A 26,074-nucleotide genomic window follows, 5' to 3' on the forward strand; every position below is an offset into this window, starting at 1 on the left:
ATGCTTCGCAATTGCTCGAATTCGAGCAACAGGTACACTAGTATACTATTAAAGCATTTTTATGATTTTGCACAATTGAAGTTTAATGCTTACTGAAATATGGTTTTTTAATCGTACCCGGTCGAAACACCGTGTGCGTCACCTCACGTTTTCAATTCCGGGACCTCTGCCGGGTTAACAACATGTCTAAAGCCTAAGAAATGTGTTGTGTTACCACTTTTAACTCAATTACTTTATACTGCCAAAATTTTGGATTATATTCCAGCAAAAACCCAAAATGTTGCAATGAATTCAGTCAGAGCAATTTTTAAGTCCAGTCCTATCAACTACTTCTAGGAGTATACAGGTGCCTATGCACTAAAATAGATACCTATCACTCTAATAGAAAAAGTAAGACCACCCTATTTTCAATGATGTAAGAATAAAAGCATAAGTATATTCTGGTAGATTCAAAATGTTTACGATTACATCTTTTATTTGAAGAATTTTAATACCTTTAGAACACTAAAAAAGTAAATCTTCCACTTTGGTGATTGATTGATGAATTATGATGAATGATTGAATTTTGGAAGATAAAAACCAACAAGGAATTTTTACAAAAACCATTCCAGTAATATAGTACATGTTTATTTTTTATAGAGTACTGACCAACACAGAATATGAAATTAAACAGATTTATTTGTTAATAAAAACAAAACAATTCAATTTTACTACAGAGTAGAGCTACAGTAGCCTGTACACGTACGTTTTAACAGGATGAAGAAGATTTAAAGAGACCAACAGGATGGCTGGATGATGTTGGCTAGCACTCTAGGCTCTCTGAAACAAAGCAGAAAAGGTGTTAACTAGGTAAATGAATAGCAGATGGTAACAAAATGTGATACTGACCTTGAATAGAGGCTATCAATACCAACAACATGACTCATAGATTACAGGTTTTCCAGTAGCACTGGGCAATATTTATAGTAGGTTAAACGACAACTGCGATATGTTGGCAACGGTACATTGTAGAACTGTGATTAAAATTGATTTTTTATCGTCTTTGAAGTACCGTAAGACAAAAAAATGACCCGTCATTCGTTTATGTACTAGCTCTAAGGTATCAATTGATTACCGGTAATAATTATATATTGTGACCCCAATTTTTGTGGAATTCCGACAGTCCAGAGTGGATGTCACTAATAAAGGCTCGGGGTATGTCAACAGGGGATTAGATGGCCCATTCTACAATGCACCTGAGAGGGTGTCTCTCTACGTTTGGAGACAACTATACCTGAACAGCGCTATTGCAGAGTAGGGTTCAGTGGCCCAAACTACACCACCTTGGGAATGTCACTTTTGACACTGGGCATAATTGACGCGTGGGAAATGTTGCTGGCACAATAAGTAAGTTTTGTTGTTTTATAATATTTTTTTAAATACTAAATTAAGGTGCTCAAAGGCGCACTGCATTAACGATTGACTACCGTGACACAAGCGTCAGCGTCCCAAACTATGTCGCCAACAACTATTAGCATCAGTCGGCATCAACTATTAGCATGACCCCTTGTATACTCAGTGATAATACGAAAATAAACTATCGCTATGGGCGACAGATGGATATATTCGTCCACCAAATACTTTTGCGTGGGCCTAGATGTATAGGCCTAAGTTAGCCTATATCTGTAACTTTTGTAGCCTATAGATATTAGGCTACTCAAGTTATCGTAGTTCGGTGCTAGAAAAAAATCTTTTTATGATCCATGAAAAGTCATATCTTTTAAATTTTGAGTAGGTGTATAATCTAGGTGCCAGGCCTTCATAATCCCCCCCCCCCCTCATAATAGCGGGAGTGTTGCTGAAGGTCTAAGTCCCGGAAGGTCTAATTAGACCTTCGACACACGTTTTGCAGTTTGTACTTGTTGCTGAGGGTCTAATCTGGCAGTATGTCAAATGTCTAAGTCCCGGAAGGTCTAAGAGTACAGTCAATGCAAAAAACTCATCCACTGATACTGTTTTAGACCTTGCGGGATTAGACCTTGGGCAAACAATGTATATTTTGTAAATAAATTATTATAAAATGAGAGTTGCTGAAGGTCTAATTCCTGGAAGGTCTAAGATTCGAGTCCCGGAAGGTCTACGATTCAAGTCCCGGAAGGTCTAAGATTCGAGTCCCGGAAGGTCTAAGATGTGGGCGGGCATTGCGTCGCCAGAGATGAAGGCTATACAGGCAGGCAATAACCCAACAACTTTTAGAGTTGTAATAATCTTAGTGATAGTTTTAATAACTCTCACGTCTTTTTTTGCTAGATCGTTATTACAAGTACGATGGAGATATAAAAAAATCCTTATTTATATTATATCATTGAATATTGGATATTTTAATTTTTGTTACTGGCATAGTTGCTGGGCCATAACAGTTGCTATAGCTCAGAATAAATCATTACATCAGTTTACATTGGTAATTAAAAACCATTGTGCAATCGGCAGAAATAAGTTAATGTTGGTGTTAAAATAACATCGTTAGTTTCCTCGGTGTTCAGGATTCTGTTTTGTTTATTTCAGCTTAACTTAGACAATAAATAGTTTCATCCATTGACTTTATACCACATATATAGTCAATGTTTCATCTTACTAATATTATAAATCTAAAAGTTTGTGAATTTTTGCGTGCGTACGTATAAGGCCGGTTCCGAGGCGATCGATGTGATTTTCCACCGTGGGTCCGAGCACAGAAAACATATTACTGTTTTCTGTGGTCCGAGGTCCCTGCTTGTTTCGAGGTCCTGGTGCGGGACCTCGGATCCAAATACAACCTAAAACGTGTTCGATGCCAGAGAATAATTTTAATATCAATATTAAGTGATTTTGAGCGAGACCTTGGAACCCTAATGGAAAGCTTAAAACTTCTTCATGGAATTTCCGATAGGAACGTAGCGATAGTTTTTACTTGTACACAATGTGGCATGTGACATAAAATGAAATACTCCGCGGGAACCGATGTCCGTGTCCGTTTCCCTCACATATAATGTATACACGATACACCCTCTGATACATCCTTCAACTGGAAGCAGAGGCTCCCCTTTAACTCCCACCTCCACCTCTCTCCAAGATGACATCGTATTTCAGATATCATATCACTAACGGCAGTCGGCAGTCCGAATGGACTGGGAACAGTTGCTATTCAACACCTCACGAGAACGTTGTTTCCAAGCTGTGCTCGTTTGTTCCTAGGCGAATAACAGTAGTAAAATTAAAGAACAAGTATCTTGGTTCTATTATAGGCCTACCTCATAACCATAATTATTAGTACTCACGTGGGCCTATGAATGTTTATGCATTTTTGGAACGTACTACACATTAACATAACATGTAAACATGAGTTTTTTATTAGATAAACAGTGTTATTCATACCATTGTTACTTAAGCAAATTATTCCGATACAAAATATAAAAAAATAATTACAGTATTAAATAACACTAGTGGCTTGTAGGGACATAAGTCCCTAAAAAGCTCCAATGTAAAACAAATTATTGTATTGTTTAAATAACCTCAGAATCAAATTTTATTCAGATATCTCAGTACATAATCTGTTTACAGTTTATTGTTTTTTTTTCTTTATGATAAAAATAATGATAATAAAAAGGCTTCCCTGATTGAAATATTGGAACTTGTTATCGTCAAAATATGAAAAGGTGAATAAAGGTTTGTTGAGATAAGCTTATAGTCCGTCCGTTTGGTCATGATACCCAGCGGATTAGGAACCTTTTCAGAACTCAACTCACCCTCTCGACCCGATAGTCGGGCTGGCCGGAGACAAACAATGACTCACCCACTGGCACAGTCGCACAGATCTGTAACTTGTTTTGTTTGAAGTTAAAATAAATTGTTCTTTATAAATTTTAGTTCTACAAAAAATTCCAAAAATAATGAGCCCAACCACGAAGTGGATAATTGAATATATATAATCGGAAAGCATTACAATTAGGTACTCTGTATCGTCACCAGCTTTGTCAAACTTTCTGATCGTAGGACTGGGACAGTAGGTAGGTAAACTTTTTACCAACGACCAGCCTGGCAAGGGAGTCTGAAGGGCGAGTCGAGTTCTGAAAAGGTTCCTAATCCGCTGGGTATCATAGCCAAACGGACGGACTATAGTTCTTTGTGAAAACCTCTAAATTAGCATCTCGACACAGTTATTATTTCTATGTTTAGGACTACGCTCATTTTGTAAAGGTTTGACAAAATTAGTGTAAAGTAAAGGCATCCCACTGACATAACATAACCCTAAATTTGATTCTGTTCGACATTACAAAAACTACTATTAGCCTAGTGTAAATATATGTGGTGGTAATCCTCCTAAGGTGGAATTGACTTTACATATTCTATAAGGAAAATGTCCAATCAAATTCTGATTACTAACTATTATTGCGACTGGTTAGGGTTCATAAGACCCTAATATAAGACTCTATAGTTGATGATTTATTTAGAAAGTCCAAAAAAGTTTATTTAGGTTTATTTAGGGGCCATTGAAAAAGTGTTTATTCTTTGAATTCCTTCTCTAAAGCTATTCAAGCTCTAAGGCTTTGTATTTTAGGAGTTACAGTGTGTTAAAGCTAAGAAAGAATTACGTGCCGTGTAGGGGCCTACATTCGACGCCATGTATCTCTTAAATGAGTAAGTTTAGAGATAAAATGCTAAGGGTAAAAAAGTCTGAAAATTTCATATACAGTCTAAAAAGACCTTAAATTAAAAAACATAAAAGATAATGATCCCATGGCAAAACATTTTAAAATAAGAAAACTAGGTTTTTTGCATTTTTAGAAAGTGGAAGCAATTTTAATACCTATTTACTCTCAGCATAAAATATAGGGTCTTCCATAATATAAATCAAAGTTGGGGGCCATATTGGAAAAATGGCTGATAAATTGTTTTTTTTTTTACTTTTCCTATAACTGTTTGAATAAAAAATCTAAGACCTCTTTCACACTGTCATGCGACGTTGGTCTTTGGGAGTTTTTATATAAGTTTTTTCACACAATGTCCATCGCGCGCCTGCGGCCTGACTGACTGCGAATTCGCCGAACGCGAGTTACCGCCGGATGCACCTACGCCGGACAACTCGTTGAAGGGCTAGTTCGGCTGCGTCCCGAAAGCCACGAATGTTTATGGCTAAAGCTGGGGGACGAAAACCACAACAATTAGTAAAGGGTCGAAAAGGTTTTAATCCTGGGGACGTAAGCCACGTCTGCGAGCCAGGTAGACAGCTGTCAGGGTGGCAGCTCACAGAAAGAACGGAAAATTTTAGCTCCCTGTTTTATTTATGCGTCTCAAGCTAATTCGTAAGTCCAATCTGAATCCGCCGTGATATAAAGGTTAGAAATATACTATTGAGCTCTATTACTGTTTGTTATTTTATTCTACTGTCTGGTTATCGTTAGTGTACTGTAGTTGTTCATCGCAATAATTAATTTCAAGCAAATAATAACTCTAGATAAGCTATTACCGTAGATACTATAGTGAAACCTAAGCCCTGTCCTCACAGGCCAATGATGTATTAAATATATTAATATTTATTCAACAAAATTGGTTATTAATGTGTGACGGACGATTACTAAAGTGCTGAAGTTCAAGTTAGGGAGAATTAACCTTCAAGAGCTTCGGACTGCTCACTCTAAAAATATCTTAAAATCATGTTTGTTGCTATAATTCTATTTCCCATAACTTAGGTTTACACGTTTAAACCTATTTTTTAATAGTACAATCAGTTCTTTATAAAATTGAAAAGATATATACAAATTTAAGTTACTTATTCACCTTGTATGATGTGTTATTGTGATACTCATAACCCTCAGAGGCCCTAAACAGTTGCAGGCTCTCCTCAAATTTCATCTATGGCGACGCAATGCCCGCCTGCATCTTAGACCTTCCGGGACTCGAATCTTAGACCTTCCGGGAATCGAATCTTAGACCTTCCGGGACACAAATCTTAGACCTTCCGGGAATCGAATCTTTAGACCTTCCGGGACTCGAATCTTAGACCTTCCGGGAATCGAATCTTAGACCTTCCGGGACTCGAATCTTAGACCTTCCGGGAATTAGACCTTCAGCAACTCTCATTTTATAAACATTTATTTAAAAAAGTTACATTGTGTGCCCAAGGTCTAATCCCGCAAGGTCTAAAACAGTATCAGTGGATGAGTTTTTTGCAATGACTGTACTCTTAGACCTTCCGGGACTTAGACCTTCGACATACTACCAGATTAGACCCTCAGCAACAAGTACAAACTGCAAAATGTGTGTCGAAGGTCTAATTAGACCTCCCGGGAAACTAGACCTTCAGCAACTGATCCATAATAGCCCTTTATAATCAATAAGGTCAATTTTTAACTCATCTAAGGTAGGCTAACCTAATATATTAAGAGGCAAGAATGTTTTTTGAAAACATTTTTTCTCAGCTCGTGTGCATCGCAGGTAAAATCTATGCATACTGTTGGAAAGATATTTGCCTGTAGATGTGCATTCCCTTTGTAAATTAAAAAAGGCTAAAAAACCACACAAAAAACAATTTAAAATTCAAAGAAATTAACATCCGGGCCTTATGGGTTGGCATGCTGGTGATATAACAACGGAATATAGTCAGAAAATCAAAATAAAACAATCACATGCTTTATTTACAGCGTAGTGTGAAGAGAAGTTTGCACAATACATATTTTTGGTTGAGTTTTCGACCACACTTCACCTACTCGACCTACACTTCGTTGCGTAGAGGCGGCAGATACTTAAATACGTCCCTGGTGAAACCTAGGGCATGGGGGCGGTGCCCTAAAATGAGAGCCAAAAGGTACGAGCCTATGGCGAGTGCCTTTAAAACTTCTTAGAGTGTCGTTAAAGCAAATTACAGGAATTGCGTAGGTACACTGTACACTAATTTACCTTAGACCGTTTCTTAATATTAATAAAAATCATTTAACATCTCATAGCCACTGACTGTGTTGCAAAGACGTTATTGTCCCAACCACTCACTCATTGTTTCATAAATTAAATTGGTCTCATCTTAACAGGTGATAAGTTAACATTTAAAGTATTACAATTTTACTTTCTATAACTTTGAATCCTTGAACCTCATTGGGTCCGTTACTCGTGTTGTAAAATAAAACAACCATGCTGATAAGTAGGCCTTAGTAAACAATGCTCTTAGTAAACAATGCTGTTAAGTGAATTTTATTAAATTCTAAAATCTGAACTGAATTGGTTAGTTTAACAAGCTGTAGTAGGTATAGTCATTAATTTCTACAATTTTTTTGTAAATAACTACAACTTGGCGTCATCCTGTAATCCAGCTACTAAGAGATTGCGAATTGTGGATATTTATAGGCATGCACTGTGGATGTGATACTCCCTGGTGTGGATTAACGTCCGCACGAGTGAGTACTACGACTATCCGCAGTACTATCCTGATAGTTAGACCAATTCATATAACTTATACCAAGGCAGAAATGTGGTTTGGATTCCACTATAAACTGTAGGTCCCTTAGTTGCCATTAGCTGTATGAGCTATTAATTAGGCCTAACAGGTGTTTCTAAGGATTTGTCGGCCTTAGTCACTAACAAGCAGATCGCGCCACTCATCCTACACACTCATCTCCATCCATACTTGACTTAAAATAGGCCTACCTACTTTGTATGGTCGCCATTTCATTGAAAATTATTAAAAAAGTATATTTAGCCTAAGTATTATTAAGTTAAGTGTCAATGTATGTTTCAAGTGTAAACTTGTAAGACATAGTTTTTATTTTAAATCTCCATTAGCCTAATGTTTAAACAGTACTTTCGTATTATAAGGAGGCCCACCTAATATGGACAGCACGCTGCGGCAGTTAACTTCTAGGCTATGTTAGATTGGGTTATCATGAATATGTTTGTAGGACTTTCCTCGTTTCGTTTTGAATCGAACGATACCAGTTGAGTCATACTTTCGCCCACCAAATTCCCTCCAAGTAGGCCAAGGTCAGGTCGTTGAACGGAGAGGGCTCACTTATACGCCTGTACCTGGGTCAGTGTCCTCAGTGATTACTCATCTGGTATAATTTGATTAATAACAAAATGAGGTAAGTTCTACTACAAACATAGGCATTTAAATGTCAACCCAACCTAACATAACTGCTGTCGTAGCGCGTTGTATACTTAGCGGAGTATATGTAACTTAGCAGCTAGCAGCGGTTCTAAGGACTTCAATTCTAGCCTAGAACATAGGAAGTAAACGACCAGATAAGCTACCAGCTAAGTAGGCCTAGGCTAACTCATTAACTAGGCCTAGCTCTGCTCTGCGTTTTAACCCTTAACTTAAAGGCCCTAGGCCTTCTATTAATGTTACTGTAGGCTTTACCTCTGTTGGTTTAGAAGCAAAGAAGATAGTTCTTATTTTGGAGTTTAAGCGGCTTTATCGTCCTTCGATTCCGATTCTGCTTTCACCGGGTCTTTGTTTTCTTTTCCTTCAGCGGAATTTGCATCTTTTTCTGCAGCGACATTGACGGGTACTTCCTCTTTGCTGGCTTCATCAAAATTTTCAACCAGCTCAGGAACTTCGTCATCCTCTTCGATGGCAGTTTTACCACCAGCGCCACTGCTTGCAACACTTGTAGCCAATCGCTTTAGCTGTGTCAATCCTTCAGGACCCAACTGACTAAGAATTCCTGGTAACATTTCTGTGATTTGCTTGTTTTCTCCATGTCCTGTAATGGCAAATGTGTTGGCGGCCAATGAGGCTTGGGCCTTGGGATTGTTGAAGTGAATAACACTTCCGTCTTCTTTAATCATATTAACCTCTTCAATACCTGGAATAGTATTTACTGAAAGCTTCTTTAAAGAGCTCTGAAGTTTCTTATCGTCTGTTGCAGCAGTAGCATGTACAACCTTCTTCTTTCTTCTCGGTGTACCTTTCCCTCCGATCCTCACTTGGGCCTGAAGTTTCTTCAACTTTTCTTGATTCATGGCGATTTGTTTAGGTTTGGTAAGGAAAAACGAAAACTCTACTTTTACAGAAAGTAAGAACTAAGAACGAATAACATATAATAAACAACACATTTATGAATAAGGTATGCACTAAAGTATCAACACACGTGCTTGGTTTCTTGCACACAGACAGAAAGAACGGCAAACGGAGGATGACGATTGACGATATCCGAATTCCGAATCCGAAATGGTTGCCGGAGCAGGTTGTCCAACAACACAATAATATTAAATCTTTATAGCGTTTCTTGTTTAACATGTATTTGTATACATACTATTATGTAAGTATTAATAACATGTTAACTTTAAGCATTATTAGTATCAATAAAAGGACATATATTAAAAAAGTTAAAAATCCGACTGGCTTGATCATACAGTAAAAAAATAGACTACATTGCAACATGGTATGGAAGGAAACATGGTATGGTAACAACATGGAAATAACATGGAACATGGTATAACGAAAAACACCTGTTTTTTCCTTCCACCATTACATCGCAGTAGCGTGTACCTTTGGATGGAGGGGGGAGGGTGGTCCGCCCCAGACCCCACACCAACATAGGCCCCCGAATCACGGAATCAGTGCCGCATTCCTCTAACGGCGAACACGGCGATTGCCAAGGACCTCGGCCTGGGAAGGGGCCTCACTTGGGATCACAAACGAATATTTTTTATCTTGGAAAATAAATCTCGCCAATACTCTGTTAGAATTAGGGTGTAAAACTTGTGGGTCGAACTTATATTTTCACGATCACCTAAAGTCTCTGCAAAGATTGCGCGATCAAAAATCACGACTCCCAGCGATCGCGGATGACAATAATCAGATCTCGCAACCACGAAAGATGTTTACGATTATCGTAAAATACGGTGTTGTCTTATTTGCAATGGTGCAGGATGTTCATTATTTCACCATGGGCGTAGATCGTACGTTCTTGATTCCATTACGATCTCGGAAGATGCCCACGATGCCTTCAACAAGGAATATGCTTTCACGGTATTTACTCAAGAGAGGTACAGAAGAGCCTTCGATGACGTCAGCTGTCAGATCTCCTCTTGAGGGAACACCATTACCGCAACGATACGGAGGTTAGCCATCGGCCTCGGTGGTATAGTGGATAGCGTGCCGGCTAATAATCCGAAGGTGCCGGGTTCAAATCCCGCTGGCAGCACTAACTTTTAGTTAACAACTTTTTTCATATCAGCAAGTTTGGAAGGTCTGGTTAGGTTATGACAGTTTAATTTTATAATTAAAAAATTATAAAGTTGAATTTTTTGGCATTTATAATTTTATATTATAAACAAAACTATATTTATATTAGTAAACCTTCATTCGATATTTTCATTATCAGCACGTTTGATTAGGTTATGACAGTTTTGTTTAATAATTGAAAAATTTTAAAATTATATTTTATAATTTTTCTTAATTTTATAATTAACTAGCTGGCCCGACAGACGTCGTCCTGTCCTAGTGTGGATTTAGATGAGTTCGTTCGCATGGCTCAATCATGTCCTGGTTAAAGTTCCTTCGCTACGCTCACTCAGCATTTGGTTGCTAATTAGCTGTTGAAGTTCGTTCGCTACGCTCACTCACCTTTAGGTTGGAGCTCGTTCGCTGCGCTCACTTGCCTTTAGGTTAGCTCGTTCGCTACGCTAACTCGCCTCCAGGTTGCAAGTTAGCTGTTATCATAAATTAAAAAAAAAATATATAGTGCTGCACCCTGTTGGTAAACCTATTAACTTTTAATGCTATTGAACATCACAGAATCAGATAGTTTAGTTGAACCAGCTGTTAAGATTCTTTAATTACATTTAAATATGAGTACTCATAAGGTTAACATGGGAAACTCCAGAGCCACTGGGGCGGAGCCCTTTTGACGGATCTGCACCAAACTTCACACAAACCATCCTTGAATAATGCTTAATAATGCCTGAAAGTTGCATTACAATCTGTCGAGCGGTTTCGGAGTCCATAAAGGACAAACATACAAATATACAAACATACAAATATACAAACATACAAACATACATTGAATTTTATATATATAGAAGACTAGGCCTAATAATAGTGAAGTAAAAATTACGCGCTGTGCTCTCTACTACAACGCTGTTAACGGAGGAATTTTGAACTAAACTATGGTGTCATTGTTGCCTCAAGTGTACCTCCCTTGTCAGACCCTAAATAACATTCATTGAACGTCGTTGGCTCCATAGACGTATATTTTAAGCACTCTACTCTATGTTATTTAAATGGGTTTCATTACCTCATCAAGTGAGTTTTTTTTCAACTTTACATCACTCGAGAAGTAAGGAAGTTGTACAACAGTTTTCTTATTCTCCATAAGAATAACATGGGAATTATAAATTAAATTTTTTTTGGAATTCTCTCTGTAACCATTAGGCGCATAGTAACTCTTCGATATACTAAATTATTTGTTTTTTTAAGCTCTACAAAATGGTTTGGAAAGAAATTGCAAAATTTTATGTTTTTTTGCTCAAAAATGGGAAACCCCTATTTTTACCGCATTAAACCCCCGTAAACCCCAGTTCCAGTAGTTCATGCTGGTTCGTAAACTCGTTCGAAAAAATGTAGGTTTACACATTTATACTAAATTGAATCAAAATCGGATCATTTTTGCTCGAGTTATCGTGCTATCGGACACATATATATATAATATATGATATACATAATATATATATATATTTAAACATATATATATATTTATTTATTTAATGAATTATATAATGAATTTGAACTGATGGTGTTTTTGGACTCTAGGGGGCGTGGGGTCTTTACTTTATAATTTCATAGCTTATAATCGTGAATTTGTTCCATAGCTTATAATGTTGAAAATGAGGCATAGCTTATAATCAGTTATAAAAATAAGCTATGCCACATATTCACGAAAAATTATAAGCTATGCCACACTTACTCTAATACGTTATAAGGTATGAAACGTTTTAAGTTTCACAACTTATAATGGTCAAATAGTGGCGCAGCTTATAGTTCCGATTCTGTTCTATAGCTTATAATCCTGATTTTTTGTGATACCTTATAATTCTGATTTTGGGGCATAGCTTATAATTGAGAATGTTGCATTGTGGGAACGGTATCAGCTGCTCGCTTCAGTCAGTCATACTTAAAAACAGATATTTAGATATTTTAAGGTAGGATACGATAATTATTGTAATATGTATTCTGGCTCTCTGTATTACCATAAATAGACGATGTATCGACGTTTTTATCCTTGTGTGTCGTGGTGGCACCTTAACGTGCTCCCATAGAAATACAACCATTAATCAGGTCTCATATCTTACCATTGCACTTTCTTATTTAAAACTCATAGTTCTAATTTTTCATAGAGAGAAAGGCCAGCTTGTTAAATTTAACTTAAATCTCAAAGGTGAACACCTGCTGGATAAGGTACACCCTCTAGGGACCTCAAAACGAAAAAAAAATCGGTCCCGCGTCCAGGTCTCACCATGAGTATTACGGTAATAGCTTATTCCCTATATGGAAAATTCGTTAAAAGTCAACACTAAATAGAAAATTCAGAGTATACGAAGAGTCATATAAAAAATTTATAAAAGGGTGTCCACATGCTAGGAGCATCGATCATGACTTCGAATCTCTACCATTAAGTTTAAGGTTAACCACTTACGCTGCTTAACATGAAAAGTTGTGAAAGTGAACACCGAGGTAAAAGCGTGAATATTAGCAAATATAAAACATACATTAGTTCAAATAGACTTTTGGAAAGCTAATTACAGTAGTCAAACTCATATTCTATAATCAATGTTAATTTAAATATCCCCCTCTTCAAGGTGTGATATTCAAAATAAAATAATCATTTTTTTATTTCATGAGAGTGAAAATATAAAAATATGGACAGTACCAGAGACTAACTATACTATAGCAGTAGTTCATATATACCGTATCTAAATGTTTGCTTTATTAATGAAACTGCTTAACATCTATTTTTAGTGCTCAAAAGTTACTTTGTTGTATTGCATGGCATTTAATTATTGTTTGACATATTATAGAACAGATTGTAAGGTAAACAAATAAAAAATATATATTAAACTGGATATACTTTACATTACTCACTCAATCCTCCTTAAATACTGTATTTAATTTTGTAGATCTCATTGATAATAGATCTATGATAATAGCATCATAGACTAACCAACACAAGTAGACTTCTCATCCCATTGTAAATTTTGAAGCATGTTTTTCGTGTCTAGTTCATGTACGTGACACATGGGCGCTAGTGTCGACAAAACTTTGTTTCTATTATTTTAGGGTTAATTTCTTGATTTGTGCTTTACTGTTTGGTTATATAACTAGGGGACAAGTTATTGTTTATGATTAGATCGTATTATTTGGTTAAACGAGGTTTTAAATGGCTGTAATAACGGGAAACAAATGTATGTTTTATCTATGATAATAGTTACTTTCGAAATCATTGCTACGCCTGATGCTATGAAATCACGACTGCCTATAGCTTCTAGAAAAACTGGGTCTGTCAAAAAAGCTTTGTCTTCTGCTAAATAACAACAACAGCAGGTTTGTTTTGTTTTGACACAGATTTGTGCTGGTGTGGGGCTCTGTGCAGTGTGCATCGTGTTCTGTTATTAACATTAGGGCATAAGATTTAAAATTACAGCGTAATTTAAAGATTTATGATTCAAAATTTATGACTTGATATTATGTTTGAAAACGAAAAACTAGACGTGAAGTATTTTTACTCTTATTCAATAATATGAGATATGTTTGAGTACAAATATGTTATAAAGAGTCATGCTATTATCCGGATATAGAAGTAGTGGAATGTACAAAGTAAAGTTTATTTTATTTTGTATAACAATTATATTTCTTATTGGCTGTTTTATAGCGATTTCATCTTTGCCCTCAGGTAAACAAAGACAGGCCTAACTTAGGCTATGTGTAACTTATGTTTTACATAGGCCTTTGGTAGGCCTAGCAATTAACATAATATTGTCCTGGAGCCTAAACATTTATGTTGCCTGGTGCAGTGATAGGGCCTAGGGAACAAGTAAATTTATACTTAATTTTATTCTTTTAATACTTAAATTCTTAACTTTGAAATGGGGCCATACAAAAGTAGGTAATTTAAGCCAAGTATGTAGATGAGGGCATGAACCCCTGATCTGCTGGAATAATAAAATTGTACCATTTGGGAGTTTCACACTTGACTGCACCACAACAAAAGCATGACCACTGACGACAGTTGTTTCTATACTACACGGGTCCTCATGATCAGGGGCCTGTTTCATAGGCCTAATAGCACAGAAAACGTACTACTATAACCCAGAATGCCAACCGCATGGTAAAAAGCATTAAGCGGTTTGAGAGAGCTTTGCCTGTCAATCCGTAGGCAGCGCCACCAGCGTTGCTATGCTATTGCATGGTAACGCTGGTGGCGCTGCCTACGGATTGACAGGCAAAGCTCTCTCAAACCGCTTAATGCTTTTTACCATGCGGTTGGCATTCTGGGTTATAGTAGTACGTTTTCTGTGCTAATAGGCCTAAACTACAAACTAATATTATTAGTAAATCAGCTAATCACCCAATGCAGATCTAATGGAAATTAAAAGTTAACTTACGATAAGTTAATTGTAATTATTACAATTTGTAACTTGTAGTTTTTTTTAATTATGAACAGGCCCCAGGCATGGCCACCATTAACCTTTAACTGTAGGCCGCGGCCTTCGAAGTGGCACGCCGCAAGGAGTGTTGTTACAGCTGTTTTGTTTGGAGGCAGCGAATGGGATTTGTGTATTTTTTAAGAATACGAAAGCTTGGTTACTGGGCTATGAAAATATTGACTATTTTAAATGTACAGAAATATAAAATATCAAATGATATTGTTTTGGTTTTTAATTTATTGCTTAACTTGTATGTTTTGGGTACACTTCCATATCTGTTGGCACTAACAACCGAATGAAAATATCGATCGATATATCGTTTGGTTAGTTGGGTAAGGTTAACTAAACCTAACTAACCAAACGATATATCGAATTAAACAATCGAATAATCATTATTACTCATTCGGTTGTTTGTGCCAACAGATATGGAAATGTACTCTATGTTTTATTTTCAATTTTTTAATACACATTTATTTACATTAAATTTAAATGAATAATACCTGTATTCATTTAAGATGAGCTGGCGTCATCTGTCTGCCATGTTATCTTATGGGGCGTCTGGCGCTGAACAACACTAACTTGCGACGTTGCCCATTCTACCAGGCCGCAGCCTCGAGTTAAATGTGGCCGTGCCACAATAAATAGTGTTGCTAGTGCTGTGCAGTGTGAAAAGGCCCAATAATTTAACTAAGCCTTATTACTACAACTGGACTGTTTAAACCACTGTCTGACCAATTTCACAGTCAACTGTGTATTTGAAGAATGCCCTTCTTTTACTAACTTATGGACAAACTGCACATATTGTAAGAAATTCTTACAGTCAAATGTCACTAAAAATCTACAATTTTTTTGACTAGTGGGCACAAAGCTTATTTAAAAATGTTCCTTTAATATGTTACGCCTAGGTAGTGGGCCCCTTTAGTAATGCTTACTAGGTCTTGTAATGCTCCGTTACTGCTCTGGAGATGGTCGTCTGCACCAAAGCAAATGTGCCCGTGAACAGATAACTGTTAAATATGAGTTGGTTTTTCCCCAAAGACCATCCCATATAAAAGAACAAAAGTAGGCTATTTAACCATCTTTAAAAATTACCTTTTTGTGTTTTTTCAAGTCTGTTAGTGTGCTTGTTATCCATGTGCTAATTGATAAATTTTGTAAATGTTTGATTTTTCAGAAGAATGCAATTGCAAACGAGATATTCCTGGGAGCAAATCAAAGTTTAATCCTAAACATAAACTTGGAGTCATTGTGCCTTTCCGAGAAAGATTTGAAGAACTGCTTGAATTTGCTCCTCACATTCATGATTTTATATCTAAACAAGGAATTAATCACAAGATTTATATCATCAATCAGGTAATTTCACTAGGATTTTTTATTACGACTAAAAAGCCAAATGCCGTTTCTTCATATCAGTGACGTACCGTTACAAACTTTGGGAAATATAGTACAGTACTAGAGATTATTAGGCCAGAAAATTGTGATTGTAATTAGGATCTAAATTACATTTCTGTTTCAGGCAGTATGCACTCTCAATTTATAAGTTTTGCATACTTTAGTTATAGGTCTAACTTATCTGTTTTTATTTTTAATACTTTTTAGTAAACATCTGTAACAACTAACTTACTAGATTTTTACTTCCTCCCCCTTTACAGAGTATATGGAGAAAGTAGGCCTATTGTTTTCGTCAAAATTTTCCGAGTTTGAGTTTTGAGTCGATATGTCCATTTTGGGTCCCTCTGAACCCAAAAAAACTGGTGTTTGAAATGATGTTTGTGTGTGTGTGTGTCTGTATGTGTGGATCTGACAGAGTTACAGACCGCACCTGTAGTCTTCTTTTGATGAAACTTGGTATGTAGGTACTAATCCATAGTAGGCCTATCTCCGAGCGTTTTATTTTTAATTTTTTTGAAATTTTTATTTTTAATGGTGATTTTCACATAAAACCCATAAAATAACAGGAATATTGGATTTTCTTGAAAATGGCCCGAACGATTTTGATACAATTTTTGTATGTTATAGTCCTTTAAATTCTGGACAAAATGGTACAAATCCCATTTCTGTAAAAATTATGGTTCAAAAGTTGTTGTAAATTATGCAATTTTCCCATCTAAAAACCCATAAAGTAAGAGAAAATATTATTTTGGAAAAAAAACGGTTTTGATTGAAATTAGTATGTGATGGTCCTTAACATTCTTAACAGCATTGATTGATTGATTGATTCTGTTGGGGCGGACCTTGTCCTGTTGCATGTCAGCCACTGATGGGCTTTTTGTACTCCCCACATGGTAGTCTGTCAAACCTTAGTTGCTTAATGAACTTCAGCATCCTATCTATGAGCTCCTCCTGAGGAAGGTGTCTGCCCCTTGTCATTGCTCCAAGAGTACTGTTCCTTATCTCGTTCAGAGCTTTACAGTCGTAGAGTAGGTGATTTGCTGTCTCCTCTGAATGCCCACATTCCTCAAGCAATGCAGGTGCAGTTTCAGGAAGCCATGGCCAGTGACCAACTGGTTACGGTTCTATACTGTTGATTGTTGAATGAGATAATTAACTAAGTAGGCCTGTCTATAGGCTATATAAAGATAATTTATTAAATAAATTACATTCTTCTTGCTCTATCACAAGCAAGTTGCTATAAAGTTGCTCTTGATCCAATAAATAAACCAATTACTTCAATATCTTTAAATGTTATATTTTTCTTTAAAGTACCTATGGAATCGTCGGGCTCATATATTTTACAAATATATTAGTAAGTCAATATTTTTTTTTCCTACAGTTACCTGACAAAGCCGGCTTCCTTGCACTGATTATAGTACGCAAAGTAGCTAATTGCTGCATTTAATTACTTTTGCCGCACTCATTTTTGTTGCCGCACTCCAGTACTTCAACCAAACAACACAAAACAGTGGGCTTTTGTCAGGCACGTAATACCTACGCGTACACTTAAAGATACTACGACTTCGATCAGTTGGTGCAGCGTCTCCCATTTTGTTCAACGCTTGGATTTAACCTATCCTAAAAACGTGTTGTATAGTGTTTGAAAGACTAATTATTTATATACTTTATAGTAACTGTAGGAAAAATATAATGTGTAACGCAAGTGCAAAGTGCCTTTGCTGCGCTCAAGAAACTTTCCACACTCGCCTGCGGTTCATGCGTAAACATTTCTCTGTGCAGAAAAATGCCACTTCATACACTAGTTACACAAATAACTAACGTATTCGTTGTTGTAGGTGGACCAGTACAGGTTTAACAGGGCCTCCCTCATCAACATTGGGTTTCTAGTGGCAGTAGCGGAAGGTTGCGACTACATAGCCATGCATGATGTAGACCTTCTGCCACTCAACCCTAGCCTGTCATACAACTACCCTAGTGTCGGTCTGTTCCACATTGCTTCACCAGAACTACACCCCCGCTACCATTACCCTACATTTGTTGGGGGAATTTTGCTGGTTAAAAAGTAAGTTTTTCTTTCTGGTAAGCAAAGCTAAAGGTCCTTTGATCATAAGTCATAAGTCTTTATTTACCCTTAAATACAATAAGTACAATAGCTTCGTCACACTCAAAATAAGTGGTGGTTATCTAATGCTTATCTGAGAAGGATGCCGGTTCAATTCTGGAAAAAGTCAGTAGGTCTAGTTATATCCATTGATGTAACTTATAAATATAAAGTCTAACTGGATCGTACCCTGTCACGAGAATATGACATTGAAAACAAACTGGCCCTCAGTGGACTTCTTGCACCACTGGTGGTCAACGGAGGGGCCCTCAGCATTGGAGTAGCATTGCAACAATCATTTAATGACCCAGAACGCTTTTAAAATTAGTTTTGCTTGTAGACATTGTGCTAAAACCAAATATTTTCTTGTACTGTATATGTATTACTATGGATCACTTTATTAAGTTATTTTGGTTCAAATGGTCCATCCGTTGACTTTAAATATGCTATATAAACTTAACTGTTACATTTTTGCAATACATTCACTGTATTGCATGCATGCCATGTGTTACAATGCACAAACACAATGTGAAAGAATCAAAGTAGATCAAATTAACAACCTTTTGAGTAATAATACAACTGTAACTAAACTAATTAACAGTCCACATTCAACAATTTTTTTGTAATTGTTTGAAAACGTAAATAAACAAAATATTTTTGTCTAGCTTCTTACAAATGCCGAGGTTTGAAACGGAAATTTTTACTGTTTTCTTCTTTGGTCACACTACGACGATTAAGGAACGCGGCAGCGTTCCGCCCCGCCAAGTCCCCCAGCGGTACACAGCTGCTGCAGTGTATATATACATGACGTGACAAAGTGGCTTTTTTACTCGTCTATAGCTCTGAAGAAACAAAAGCTATTAAAATAATTGTTCATCTACTGGATAGGGGCAATCATTCTCAACAAAATAAAAAAAAGGATTTAAAAAACGGTTGTGTTTGAGCCAAGAAAAACTAGTTTGAAAATTCACAAATTTTCCGTGTTCTCCTTCTTCTCCTTAAATGTTGACGGACCTACAGCCCAAACCACTGGCTCAATTTTAATGTTCTTTATGTTGTGTGAAAGCCCTTAGCGTGTAGATGTGCCTTTTGAGGGTCTCAAGTCGGTACGTTGACCCATAAACCCTTGGCAAGCCCTCAAAGTACGATTTTTGCCCATTTAAATAACATGGGATTAAAATCAAAACAAATCAAAATAAAAAGAAGGACCAGCTGCGATTAAATATCAATAAATTTAAATGTTAGAGAAATTTATAGGAACAGCTGATAATTATTTTAAAACTTTTATAAAGTATTTTTTTCAGGTATACCGAATGATTTGAACTACTTACTATATAAAATTACTTAGAGCAGAGATATTCCCCCCGTGACGGTTCCAAGGGGGGGGGCTACAGGGGCTAAAGCTCCCCCTCCTTGGACCCTGGAAAAATAAATTTAAACGTACATTTCGTCCTAAAACACGCAATGTCTTAAACACACATCAATGTAGATTTTATTAAACTTAATAAGCGATAGCAGGAGTAGTATTAAGTTCCACATAGATCAACTTTGTGAACAATAGCACAGCAAATAAAACAATATTACGCAATTGAAAGTTAGTTAGTTGGACACAATTATATACATTAATATGGCTTTAGAAAGTCAGTAAACAGCTTTTAGGACAATATTGCCGTAGCCTACAATATGTTTTGAGATTTTATGAATGCAATCGTCATAGTTAGTATTAAAATGTCTACTTATTCGTGACAAATAAAAATGGGGAAATGGGAGGTTTTGCACACAGTTCTAGACGTTAAAACTGGCTGTAGAAAGTCACCCAAGGGCTCAATTTACACTAGTCTTTAGATATACGGGTTTAATTATCAGAACACTTATGTAACACCAACGCATTGCCAGTAATGTTGGAATTCACTTCAATATTAGGTTGAATTCTATTTAAGTTGGTAAAAGCTTTAAAAACGTTAAAACAGAGGGCTATTAATTTCAACACCTTTATTTACAATTGAACTCACAACAATAAGCATTTAAATCATAATTAAATCTTAGCAATGAAATATAAAGTGCAAAGAATAAAATATATAACTGCTTGGGATTAAAAAAAAAATTAAACATAACCCTACAAAAAATTAAAAAAAAACTTAAAAATTGTTAATTTCTGCCCAAATTTTAAGTCAACTATAAATTGGTGCTAAGTAGGCCACCAGATGCAATCACATTTTATACATATGTTTCTATATAATTATATACTAGGATACTAGCTAAATTATTTAACTAAGTCTTTTAACATTGTATTAATAATTTTAACAGCTGTAAATAAAACGTGTTTGTTGTCTTTTTCATGTTTACAAAAAGAGCAGCATTGTTTATGTGTAGTGAAGAGATCTAGTTTAAGAACATTGAGAACATTTCTTAGGACCATTTGGTAAGATACCATGGCTATGTTTTAATTGCATTAAACTTTCTTTCTAATCCATCTATCAATCTAATCTATCATCAGTATGCCTTCTAAAGAAAGACTGGCAAGAAAAAGAAAACAAGAATGGTATTTAGATAACGCCCCTGCTATAAAAAAAAAGAAAAACAGAAGAAGCTAGCATACAATCCACTAATAAGAGTTCAACTTTTAAAGCTTGGTACCTTGAACATGCTAAAGGAGAAAAATCCAAAGCGAGAAAACGTTATCTAGCTAATATTGAAACTGAGAGGTTAAGAAAACGTGTGCAGTACAGTGCTAATCCTGAACCTCGCAGAGCTAGGTTGCGGCAGCAATATTTTGCTAATCCTGAGCCACACAAGGCTAGAGTGCGTCAGAAATACTCTACTGATCCAGAAAATTATAAAGCTAAAAAACGTTTAAACTACGGTGCAAAACAAGAAATGAAACAATCTAATCGCAGGAGACGTTACAAAGTACTTCGTGCTAAATACCCTGGCCACTTTCGCTTGCGATATAAACTTAAGGTTTTTCACGAAAGGGTGCAAAAGTGTGCAGCCTATCAAAGCCGACGCTTTTTAAATAGATCTGATGGGAAAAGAAAATCAGTAAAAAATGCAAAAAGGAAAACCAAAAAAAGTGTTGCAGCTTTACATATTTTCTTGGGGAAAATAAATTGTGAGAAAATAGCCAGACTTATAGCAAAGAAAATACCTGAACAAGGTTATACTAAAAGGTTGCTAAGGGCTAAAGAGCTCTTGAAATGGGTGTTGCATGCTTATAAAAATTACAAAAACAATTTCCTTAAGCTATTTGTTAGCCTGCAAAATCGTGCTAAAGAGTCTCTTGCTAAGCTATCTGCAACAAGCACGTTTGAGGACAATGTTGATGCGTTGTGTGGGCACAGTCTTCATGTTTCCACGTCGGAGCCTTATTTCTGGGAGTTTACCTATAGAGTGTTTCCTGGTAAACAAATAACTGTTGGTAACGAGCCCAGCACAGCTCATAGTTCACCAAAGAAAAAGTGGAAATGCAACTCAGATATATGCTTCATTGAGCCTGACCACTTAGAGCAACTTAAATCTCTTTACAATGAAATAGTTTCAAGCTCTCTCACTAAAGGTTCTAAGCTTATTGTCAGCATGGGAGAGCACTCATGTCAAAGTGGTGTATCATCTCGTGTAGGTGTTCATCCTCACTCTTTGGACTGTTACTCAGGAGCATGTGTTTCGAAACTTCCTTTTCTGAGAACAATCTATCCTCACTTTCCTGCAATTCGTAGTCTTGTCTCCAAAATTTACCGACTGTTGAAAATAGCTAAGAAGATTATGCTAATTAAAAATGGCATTCTTAACGTGCAGGCGAACGTGTTGTTTTCGATAGAAAGGGAATTTAAAGAGCAAACAAAAGCCTTTCTTACAGATGACACAAGTGAAAGCAAGGTCCCTGAATCTGAGTCTCAGTTGTTTGCAAAATATCACAAAGCATTTGAGGCATTGGAGAAGCGTTCTTCTGAAACGCCAGTGTTTCCCTGTGTCTCATGCGATAAGTTGTTCAGTAAACAGCAAGTAAGCCTGTTGAAAAACCTAAAAAATCAAATTGTAGGACACATATGGCAAAGAATAAAAGACATAAAGAAAGAAGAGTGCAAAACGGGATGGATTTGTCGAGGCTGCCTTGAAAAACGAAGGAAAGGTCAGATGCCTCCTACTTGCATTCTTAACGATCTCTATGTTTGTGCGCAGCCGAAAGAGCTAACTTGCCTTAACAGTTATGAAAAAGTTTTAATTCAGAGAGCCAAAGCATTTCAGTGTTACAAAAATGAACACAGTTGGAAAAAGAACAAGTCGAGCTCAGCAACAAATTTCCAAAGTCGTGGGAAGAAGTTTTCATTTGCCACTACCCCTTCAAGAAACCCTGCAAAAATTGCCCAAACCAAGTGACCCTCTGAATCCAAACCACGAGCTGTACGTTTTGGTCAGAGGGGTACCAACCAAAGCAAAGAATGTTTGGCAAATGTTGGTTAGTGTGGATAAGGTACACGCAGCCTTAAGTTTCTTAAAGAAAAACAACGCTCATTATGGTAGCATAGTACTACCTACAGATCCAGAAGGACTCTTCAACCTTAATGATGACACAAATTTGTTTCGATCTACCCATCAAAACGAACTGCCACCTCAGGAAATACTACATAGACGTGCTATATTAACTCAGGTAACTCACGAGGAATGGGATTCAGAAGAGTCTCACTATACAATCCACGCTCTTCATGAATCAAAATCTTATAGTGATGACACCGAGCTCTATAAGATGCTGAAAGTGAATGAACCTCCGATTAGTCATGAAAACAAAGAGATTGACGTGCTTTGTTTCCCTGATTTGTATCCCGAAGGTAAATTTGGCCAGTTTCATTCCAGAGAAACTAAACTCTCTTCTGCTGAATTTATCAAATGTCGGTTGCTTTCAGAGCATTCTCAGTTCAGACTGAATCAGCAGTACCTTTTTTATTTGCTGCACGATGCAAACCTTCGGCAGTTAAGACAAGGAGTATTCCACAAGCTCAACGTCACTGGATTCAGTGGCTCTCTTAGTGCTAGAGACTGTTTGAACAACCTTGCATCGGGAGAATTAGAGGGGAACCTGACATCAGTATTCTCCAAACTCAGGAACACTAGCCAGTACTGGATACAGCCTAGAAATGATGTCAATTGCATGGCTCAGCATTATGGACCAGCTACATGGTTTTTAACCATAAGCCCAAGCGATTGGAACTGGGATGACATGGCATTGTTCATTAGGGAAGTTAACCGGAGTGTTCCAGGCGCAGAAAAAAAACAAACTAGTGAACTTGTGGCTATGGATCCTATCAGTGCGTCACGGTTTATCCATATAAAGTTCAAGGCAATGTTGGATTTTATTGTCTCTGATGCTGCTCCTTTAGGAAAAGTAAGTCACTACTTCTACAGGCGAGAATACCAAAGCAAAGGTCTCCAACATTTCCATCTTCTTCTGTGGGTAGAAAATGCTCCTGTAATGGGGACGTCCAGCAACGCAGAAGTAGCCGACTTTATCCTTAAGTACATTACTTGCAAGGTTCCAAATGCATCCGTTTCACCTACTCTCAACAACAGAGTTACAAGTTACCAAATGCATCACCACAACTCGTACTGTATGCGGACAAAGAAAACCAAAACCGGGTTTCGTAAGGCTTGTCGTTTCGGGTTCCCCCGGCCAATCACAGGGAATCTTGTTCTGCGTGACGTTGTCGAGTCTGTAGCTGGCAGAAAAGCTCTCAAGTCTAAGTCACGTCTTTATGACCTACCCAGAACACCAAGCGAGAGCTTTGTCAATGACTACAACCCGGCCGTGTTGCTAGCTTGGAATGGAAACGTGGACATCCAGTATGTAGGCGAAAGCACTTCTATCCTACATTGGTATGTCACAAAGTACACTACCAAAAGTGAACAAAGTCATGCTGGCCAAGTTTTTACAGAGATTAATTCTACAAAATCATTAGCTAGTAGACTGTTTAACGTTGGCCTTAGAGCTTTAAACAACCGTGAGTGTGGTTCTTTAGAAGCTAGTGACACACTGTTGGGCATTCCATTGTACGGCACGGACCCGGAGACAACAATAAGATGGTTGGATGTAGGCATGACCAGACGCAAAAGACTACAAAAAATCGACAAGATACGAAGTATGGACCCAAGTTCAACGAACATATTCTACGAGTCGTGGGTTGACGACCACTACCCAACTAGACCAGACGAACTAGAAGATATGAACTTATACGACTTTGTGAGATGGTACGATATAGCTGCTCAACCACCTAAAGGCAACCGTGATGTGCATAAGTTGAATTCAGGCAAATTCCTCACTAAAAGAGTCAGACCATGCTTACTGAATCACTATAAGTACAGCCCCACTCAGGATCCTGAAAAATACTACCATGCATTACTTCTTATGTTTCTTTGTTGGAGATCTACTGATGAGCTGAAAGAGTCTCATGAAACATACACAGATGCTTTTATGGCCAAGCGGACACTTCTCACTCAAGCCTTCAACTATGACAAACGTTTAAAAGACATTATTGCGGCATCAGAGAATGCAAGAGACAAAATTCAAAACCGAGTTGAAGAGATCAATGCAGAAGAAGGAGAGGTTGCTGATCCATCCAATATAGCCTTTCAGCCCTTTAATGAACCTGTCCCCGCATCCCAGCCTGTCAGGGACAGCAATTGGTCGCCGAATGACGAGCCGTTTGAGAAAAAATACCAAAAACTCAATGACGACCAAAAGAGAGTGTTTGATTATGTCAAACGAGTTGTTGCAAACTCTGATGGGACAGATAAATTTCTGAGACATTTTGTAAGTGGTGTGGGAGGTACTGGTAAGAGTTTTCTCATGCTTCAAAGTTCAAAGTTTTTTCAAAGTTCAAAGAATTTGTACATGCTGTTATTAACAGAACAGTAGAAGCAGCAGTTATTACTTTGTTAGAAATAAAATTTATTTTTTTTTTTTTTTTTTTTCAGAGAAAAGAGTATTTTTATTTGAACGGTTAATTTTCTACAAAAATAAATAAAATCTAACAAAAAACCACTAAGTGGTAACACTTTCCCCGCCAAGTCAGCAATCCAAAAAAGATAATAAATCATTACTTTTTCCGCCAAGAAAAACAATGTAATGTATGTAAGTTTGGCAACTTGGCGGCAGACTTTTGCTTGGTTTTTTTTCATTTAAGTTACGTTCGTGGATAATTTCACAAATCAACTTCTCTAATTAATTAGTCCAACTAAGTATAATAATTTCGAGGTAATCAGTAAATATAAAATCATCACTATTATGATTTTATGAAATGTGGCACAAATAAGGTCAAGTTTTGTAAAATAAGCTCTCACCTAGCAATGTACTAATGGGAGAGATACTTGCTCAATGAAACTAGTTTTATGGTATTTTTAAAGTGATCGAGCAAAAGTCTGCCGCCAAGTTGCCAAACTTACATACATTACATTGTTTTTCTTGGCGGAAAAAGTAATGATTTATTATCTTTTTTGGATTGCTGACTTGGCGGGGAAAGTGTTACCGCTTAGTGGTTTTTTGTTAGATATAAGTTACTTTGAAAAATATCATGCACATAATTTTAATTAACATAAGGTGTGTTTTCACTTTTTAAGATCTGTGTTCAATATATGAACTCGGAAAACATTACCTACAAACATCCTTGACACCAAAGTACACGCATTGAAAGTACAGGGTGTTTCAAAAGGGACATAACCACTTCGAAAACTCATACAAATTTTATGAATCAAGGTACAGAGCTGGTTTTGGTGTTTTAAAGGAAAGCACATGAAGTTTTTAAAATCTTTAACTGAAGACATTTAGTTGTATTATCGTAGTGTGCCAATCTGCAGTGGGTCTATGCAGATTGTTTTGTTAATATAACATACATAAATAGTGTCAAAATACAGGTATGAAAAAGTATAATC

The 26,074-nt window shown here is 36.8% G+C and overlaps 2 protein-coding genes across 4 annotated transcripts in view; one reads left to right on the forward strand and one right to left on the reverse strand.

Annotated features, from left to right (window-relative positions):
* Positions 1–611: 611 nt before the first annotated feature.
* Positions 612–9,152, reverse strand: LOC129005568 (transcription factor BTF3 homolog 4-like). Its single transcript, XM_054434485.1, has 2 exons — positions 8,369–9,152; positions 612–819 (listed from the first exon to the last, which is right to left on the reverse strand). The coding sequence occupies exon 1, from the start codon at positions 8,971–8,973 to the stop codon at positions 8,413–8,415; it is 561 nt and encodes a 186-aa protein (XP_054290460.1). The 5' UTR covers positions 8,974–9,152; the 3' UTR covers positions 612–819; positions 8,369–8,412.
* A 4,449-nt stretch (positions 9,153–13,601) lies between these two features.
* Positions 13,602–26,074, forward strand: part of LOC129005017 (beta-1,4-galactosyltransferase 7-like) — a 64,936-nt gene continuing 52,463 nt past the window's right edge. For 2 of the 3 annotated variants that reach the window (XR_008491795.1, XM_054433801.1), the window contains exons 1-3: positions 13,602–13,904; positions 15,833–16,011; positions 17,889–18,115. Coding sequence is in view for 2 of the 3 variants with exons in the window: in XM_054433801.1 (XP_054289776.1) it covers positions 13,790–13,904; positions 15,833–16,011; positions 17,889–18,115 (521 nt within the window). In the remaining variant the exon portion in view is untranslated. The remainder of the gene's footprint in view (positions 13,905–15,832; positions 16,012–17,888; positions 18,116–26,074) is intronic. The other variant, XM_054433906.1, reaches the window with a different exon arrangement.

The sequence above is a fragment of the Macrosteles quadrilineatus genome, unplaced genomic scaffold (assembly GCF_028750875.1).
Source record: "Macrosteles quadrilineatus isolate MER2022 unplaced genomic scaffold, UCM_ALF_1.0 Scaffold_1__1_contigs__length_201487025, whole genome shotgun sequence".
Taxonomy (NCBI): domain Eukaryota; kingdom Metazoa; phylum Arthropoda; class Insecta; order Hemiptera; family Cicadellidae; genus Macrosteles; species Macrosteles quadrilineatus.

Excerpts from the sequence above, each read along its gene's own strand:
- LOC129005568 (XM_054434485.1), bottom strand. The coding sequence starts at position 8,973 with ATGAATCAAGAAAAGTTGAAGAAACTTCAGGCCCAAGTGAGGATCGGA.